At 32.1% G+C, this 7201-nt stretch overlaps 1 protein-coding gene across 1 annotated transcript in view; it reads right to left on the bottom strand.

Annotated features, from left to right (window-relative positions):
- The window catches only part of POSTN (periostin), a 36778-nt gene that overhangs the window by 8262 nt on the left and 21315 nt on the right, over nt 1-7201 (bottom strand). Inside the window, exons 16-21 of the mRNA XM_017854158.1 lie at nt 6632-6677; nt 3461-3541; nt 2117-2206; nt 1356-1445; nt 544-621; nt 91-174 (exon numbers count right to left, since the gene is read on the bottom strand). Of these exons, the coding sequence (XP_017709647.1) occupies nt 91-174; nt 544-621; nt 1356-1445; nt 2117-2206; nt 3461-3541; nt 6632-6677 (469 nt within the window). The remainder of the gene's footprint in view (nt 1-90; nt 175-543; nt 622-1355; nt 1446-2116; nt 2207-3460; nt 3542-6631; nt 6678-7201) is intronic.

The following is a 7201-nucleotide window of genomic DNA, read 5'->3' on the forward strand; positions in this document are numbered from 1 at the left end:
TAAAAGAAAAAATCTGCTTGCTCAGTCTTTAAAAGTTGAACTCAGTCACTACAACCTGTTAAGGGGGTTAGTAGTTGTCCTTTTACTAACCTCCCTGAAGCAGTCTTTTAATTTCTTCATCTTCAAGTAAATGACCATCACCACCTTCAATGAATTTGGTGACCTTGGTGACCTCTGAGAGGATACATGTTTATAGCAGAAATTGGTTTATATAACAAAATAAAGACAGCAGACTTTATGTCATAAATAATGGCATCTGCCCAATAATGAATTCCAGTCCAACACTTGGTTCTTTCACAGCTTTTAGTGCTGTTTTCTGACATACCAATATTCTTATAAAGTTGAACAAAATACTGTATAAAAAAACAAATATGACTGCCATTTATGCTTAATTCCTTATTGTGCTTTTTTTCTTGTTGGTTTGGAAATGAGCAATAGAATGAGATAGAGTGGAAAACATGTAGAATGCCTCACAGATTATTTTAGACTTGTATATGGATAGCTTAGGTAAAGTCACATTCTTGTTTTTCTAGAAATGCTGCCCTTCTTGGAACAATTTCTTCAGTGTTTCTTCTGTTTCTCCACCTCCAGTAGAAATCCTAGTGTATTTTATTTCAGGACCTATGAGAAAGACAGTGAAAAAGGTCTAAAACAGAAGTAGGCAAACTTCTTCTGAGAAGTGACAGTATTTTCCACTTGTGGGCCATGTAGTCGGTGTCGCAATTGTTCAAATCTGATACTTCAGTGTGAAAACAGCCTTAGGTATTATATAAGTGGATGGGCAAGACTGTGTTCCAATAAAACTTTATTTCCATAAATAGGTGGCACGAGCCATACTTGCTCACTGTTTAAACAAATAAAGAATAGCTGAATTAAGAATTTTAGGCTAATTTTAGGCTAATTTAGGCCAACTGGACACTAGTTTGGAAGTCTGATATGAGGTTTACTAAAATTATTGATCAATTGCTTTGTATAAACTTCTATTTTGGCATGTAGACGTACAGACCTTAAGATTAATGGAAGCTCAAATGAGGAAATGGCTTTTCTTCTCGGGTCCTCTAACTCATTAATAAACAGTAAAGTGAAAATGGTATATCAATGGTATATCATATTAAATGTATGTATGCATACATGTAATAAAAACAAATGCTTTTAGATTTGTCTACATATTTTCAATTGAGAGTAAAACATGGATTACATATTTAGAATAATATTATATCTGCCAAAATACGAAGTAACTTTAGTAATCACCATGAAAATGACTTTGTTTCTGTAATGATTCTTGTTTTGGGGGATTAACCATACTTTGATCTTTATAATCTAGGCATAGATCCATGTATGGAATTAATGTCTACCTGTAATGATTCGTTCTTCTCGTGTCTCTTTTTCAGTTATTTCCACAGGTACTCCATCAATGATTTTGGTGTATTTTTTAATAATTGGCTCTAAAAGCAGGGGAATACAAATGCATTTGATTTACCCTCATATAGTGACTATACATCCATAAGCTACATATTATAACAATTAACTATATTTCTACAAATATTACCATTTAAGATGCAATCATAAACATTTTTAGGACATATCCCCCAAAAAATCATATCAATAGGGATCTAAAAGGTAATAGCAATGTCCTGAACCTTGGTTAAGAGAGAGGGCCATTTGACATGCTAACTCTCCATGTCATTCTTGTTTTCTGGATGTGGAATGAATGCTAGAGTGAGAATCCAGGGAGTTCTATATCATTGGCATGGGAGCCCTACCATAAATCCTAGCAGTGGAATGGCTTATTAGACAGAGATTTAAACAATGGTCATTTTTTCCTACTGTTTCTAATGTTTCCTTTTATACTGACATTAGTGTTACAATTTTATTCCAAAATGACATTTTGTTGGGCCTGGTGATTTAATTGATAAATTAATTCCAACTAGATCCATTAAAAGCTAACTATGTTTTATTTCTGACCAGCTAATAACTCATAGCTGAGAAAATAATTCCCACAATTTTTATAAAATAAGAACAAAGAGAAAATATCAGATGTTCAATGTTTCTAAACCAACACTATTTCAAAATAATCACAGCGAAGGTAGTCGGCACCAGGTAACATGGAACGCACCTCCATGGATCACTTCAGTTATTGTTTCACCTTCTTTAATCAGTCTGAATTCAGGTTCACCTTCAATTTTGACTTTTGTTATTGTGGGTCCTGGGACATTATTTTAGGAGACAAATTATCATGTTAAAACAGTCCTTTAAATTTACCGGAATAGGACATTGATTTCAACATTCGGTGTTACTCAACTCAAATGTCAAAGTGGGTTTCAGGCTCTATGAAATCAGTTTTAAATATTTCCCATTGTCTTCAAAGTAGACAACAGTTATGAGAACAAAAAGTTTAGTCTGTTGGTGTGCTGCTAAAATTACTTTCATCTGCTTTAGCTTTTAAACAGATGGATAAATCCATCTGTTTATTGGTAGTTATAAAGTATGATTATGCAAAATATTATATGTGGCTACACTTTGCAAATCATGCAGTATGTACACATTTGTGTTTCTCTGATAACTGGTGTAGATCCCACTTTATCATACTGATATTGTCTATTTTTCCTTATTAAAATTTTTCATTTAAGTTTTAAAATCATTCAGTACCTTATATTTTTTATTTAGTGGGTATAGGAGTGAACATAAGAAAATGCCAAATCGATACCTACCTTTAAGACGCTGAATGTCAGGTTTTATGAGGAAAAGAATTTGAGTACTTACCTTCTATATGGGAATGATACAAAATTAACCAATTAATAGTTAAACAGTCCTTCAAATGCAAAAGTTAAACTAGTGTTGCATTTGACTTGCAAAATGATTTTGCTACCACAGAAAATCATTTTGAAGGTTAGAAAGCTGCTTTACTACATTAGTTAATTAAGACTGTTTCACAGAGGAGTAAGAAAAATAAGTTCAGTACATTTAACTCATACTGTAATAACCTTCAATAGTGGAATGAAACTGTTGCTTGCTTATCTTTGAGAGCATTTTTTTTGCTTGTTCAGAAATTGTCAATGAACATGATTACCAAAACTAAACCAGTCTAGAACAATCTAAAATAATGAAAATAAAAGTAAAGTTTTTTGAAACCATAAGTATTTCATGCAATAATATTTGATATATAAGGCCAAGGGATATTGAGCACAAAACATAAGTATCTGTGTACTAAGTTAATGCAATGCCAATTAGATTCAAATTAAGTACAAGCAAATGTACTGAAAGTATTAGGAATGCATAATCTACTTTGCTAAATAATTTGCACTCCGCATTCTGCAATTACATGAGCATGCCATTGGTACAATATTGGTTATATAACATTTAACATGTTAGTTTTCAAAAGAATGTAGATACATTCATAGAAATCAGTATTTTATGGATGTTTTACAATAAAAGGAACCATGTACAACATTGATTTTACCTTCAGTTTTGATAATAGGCTGAAGACTGCCTTCAATCACTTTAATTTTTGGTTCCACAACTTTGGTTATAATTTTAGTTGCTGAAAGTATAGAAAGTGGAACATGAAAGATATTTATAAAAACCTGAAGAAAGGTTTGTTTTTCCTTTTTTATCTCTGTAGGATACTAAGGTACAGTATGTGGTAATATGTTCAGGCAGTCAGATACAGGAAATATTCATGGTACATAATATATCTTCTGATGTCCGGGTGTTGAACTCTGAAGTCTAGTTACTTGAATTTGATCCAGTGAAATATATACTCACAAAGTGAGGAATTATATCTAGAAATCTGTAATTTTTAATTGTACCACTAAAGCGCTTTACCTTCTTTTGTACTTCTTGAAAATACTGGCTGCATTGCAACAGAAGACAAATATGATTAATGTCATGCAATTCATAATATCTTAAATTGTATTGCTGGATTCTTTCTCAATTAAAAGAAAAAATGAAAGAAAAGCCTTTTAAAATGTTTTCATGCATCTGATAACAGTGACATAGAAAGGGAAAATGAAACGCAGTTCAGAATACTTAAAAGTAAGACTACATTTCAGCCAGCCAGACATGAGCTCTTTTCAACAAACATGATATGATCAGTATTTAAGTTATAGGCTAAAATGTCTTTAATTTTCAGCTTTGTTATCACTATTCTTTTTTTTTTTTTAATTTAAAGGTATATATTTTAAATGTGTGTTATCTACCTAAGTAAGATAATAGTCTTTGAACTAGGAACTATGTTTGCTGTTAGGGCGATGGGTTCACTAGAAGCCCAAACCCCAGCATTACTCTATGTAGCTATCTAACAAACCTACATGTGTACCCCTTGGATCTATAATAAAAGTAAATTAAATTAAATACCATTCAACTATTTGGTTGACTTTGGTTATACTGATTAACTGGAAATGTGCCTCTGAAGCCACAAAGCCAGAGCTACTGGCTTTTTGTCATTTCTAATGAAAAGCCTTGGAAAAGATGGTTCTATTAGATAACGGGCCACACTGAAGCTAACTGAACCCAGATCACATCGAAACAGCAGAGGTGAGATGCTAGCACAGCTTCGGTTTCTGCAGTTCTCACCTCATGCTGTAAGATGTTTAGCTGTGTCAACTTTTTGAATTAATGAGGGTTCTTAACCTTCATAGAGACTGTGTTTCAGCTTTATTAAGTTTTGTATTTTAAGATCTCAAATTGTGAAGCTCTAAAATATAACAAATCTGTGTGTTCAAGTATTGGTTCCAGAGGTGGTCTTGCCACAGAAGAAAGTTTCTATGAAGGTCGAATATACAGGGGTCTCTATTGCTACTATCAGAATGGATTAATTACTTTTAGCTTACATTTTTTACATCATGTTAAGGAATTTGACGTTTTGAATGTTCAGTTGGTTGGTAGTTTTCATTTCAATCTTGATTTTCTGCAGACTTAAATAGTTTTGACAGGTGAAGTTCTGAGGGTTAAATATTGATTTTAGCCCTCTCCAGGTCAAATGTTTCATATTTGACAACTTATACCAACACAGCTTCCTTCCCCTCAACTATACACTTTAAAATGGATATTATTTTGGGGATGAGGATAATATGCAGCAAAAAATTAAAGGCATTTTAGAAACAAGTCAACAAATATAAAAATAGAAAATTTGGTTTAATTTATCTTCTATTTAAAAATACTTAATAACAGCATATCATCTAAGGACAAGTAAAAGAAACATCTTACATTGGAATGTAAATGTTAGAGCTGTTTCAAGGCCTCTGGGTAGGGAGGTAAGGACCATTGAACTTGTATATCTTAATAAAATGTGGCTTATTCTCTGAGTGAGGATGTAATTTAGTAGGAGAAAATAATTATGTTTTTGCTCATTGTAATCAAGATACTGCATTCACATATATAGAAAGTAGTGAAACTAACATGGGTAAAGAAGGAAAGCTAAAGAAATGTAGTGGGAAATGTGTGTGTGTGTGTGTGTGTGTGATATATATATACTATATATATTATATATATATACTATATATGTATATATACCTTTGAAGAAAGATGACATAACATGTCTGATGAATAGAGCCCATAAGGATTGCTTAATTTTCAGAAAACATATTTTTTACAAGATTGTATTCCCATGATGAATCATAATTATTCGAATTAAATCTTTAATACAGTGCTGAGCTGGCTTGATCCTGGAATTCACGTTATTATTACATAATTGAATCAACAAGAGCAGCAGACATTTTGTTTTGCTCCTTACATTGGCTTTACTCCTTTTCCATATCTAGTATAAACCTTAAGCGAAATTTTCTTAATTAAATGACTGGATGCTCATGGTATCAAATGGAATGATTTTCTAGCCAGAATAAATGTGGGGACTGAAGTAATGTTTTAGCTACTGATACATATTGAGTGTTTAATTACAGAGCCAAAACAAAATGAAAAGGATTTCTGCTTGAAAGCTACAGTGAAAGAAAGAAAGAGATAAAAGATAAACAAAGAGAAAGCCATGATGGAAAAGATATCCTACTAGATACACTTATGAGAATGAAGTACCCTTTACCATTGTTAAGTAGTAGAGGTTTAATTTTGATAATCTGGTAGTGTCAGAGATCAAAGAACCCTGGAATTTGGAAACTTTAGATTTGTCACATGGCAGTTTTTTTGTTCTTTGTCCAGTTTTGGATGGGAGAGTTTTTGAACTGGCACTTCAGAAACATTGGTATTCTTTAACACGTGCTTCTCAGCCTCTCCTTAGATAGCTTGGGGCTTGAGCGTGGCATAAAACAAGTCTTTGTTAAGGTCATTTCTGCGTCCACACATCTGAATTTTCAGATATGTCTAGAGGGTCTTTTCACCATCTCTTCCTTTTGTATGTTGTTGTTTTTTTTTTTTTCCTGGCTCTTTGCCACGTTAATATTATATTTTGCCATCTTTCTCATGTCATATCATTCCTGTTTCCAGTGAGTAGGGAAGAAGTTCACTGGAGTTGAAGGTTATCTGAGACCACAAGCCTTTTTTCAAGTGAAATGAGATTGGCTGTAGTTTGGAATTCTAAATACCAGATTATCAATAATCTCTGTAAATACAAAGAAATGTATTGTTTTCTTTTTTCATACCTTGCAACCCATGTGGCCAATATTTATTATATACTTACTATAGACAGTCACGGGGATTTCTTTGAAGGTGCTACCACGAACAAACTGAAAATAAATGTTTATGTTTATTAGCATGAACTGCGATAGTTGTGTTAAAAAAAACCATGGCACCATTTTAATTCTTACTAAAGTAAAAATAGTGAAGCTGTTATTACATTTAATAGAAGTGAAGTCCTCATATAAATCATCCAATTCAATGCTATCAGGTCAGATGGCATAAAAATCACTGGATTCATTACTCAGAGATTTAAAAATTTATAGAATAATTTATCCAAAGTTAAATGTTTATTAAACACTACTTTGTTTTCTGCTACTTTTACCCTACATTGACAAAGAAGAAAAATATTCCATTGCCTTCAATCTGTGATTAGTGACAATTTTTTATAAGTTCTTTCCTTTATATTCTGCAGTGAAAACATTGAATGTTACAAATATTTTAGTTATTTATGTATCATCTTATTTTTCTAAATTGGACTGTAAACTTTTTGAATAAAGACCATATCCAATTTAAATACATATTTTTCTTTTTTTTTCTCTTTTCTTTCTTTCTTTTTTTTTTTTTTTTTTTT

The sequence above is a fragment of the Rhinopithecus bieti genome, unplaced genomic scaffold, assembly GCF_001698545.2.
Source record: "Rhinopithecus bieti isolate Rb0 unplaced genomic scaffold, ASM169854v2 scaffold_35538, whole genome shotgun sequence".
Lineage (NCBI taxonomy): Eukaryota > Metazoa > Chordata > Mammalia > Primates > Cercopithecidae > Rhinopithecus > Rhinopithecus bieti.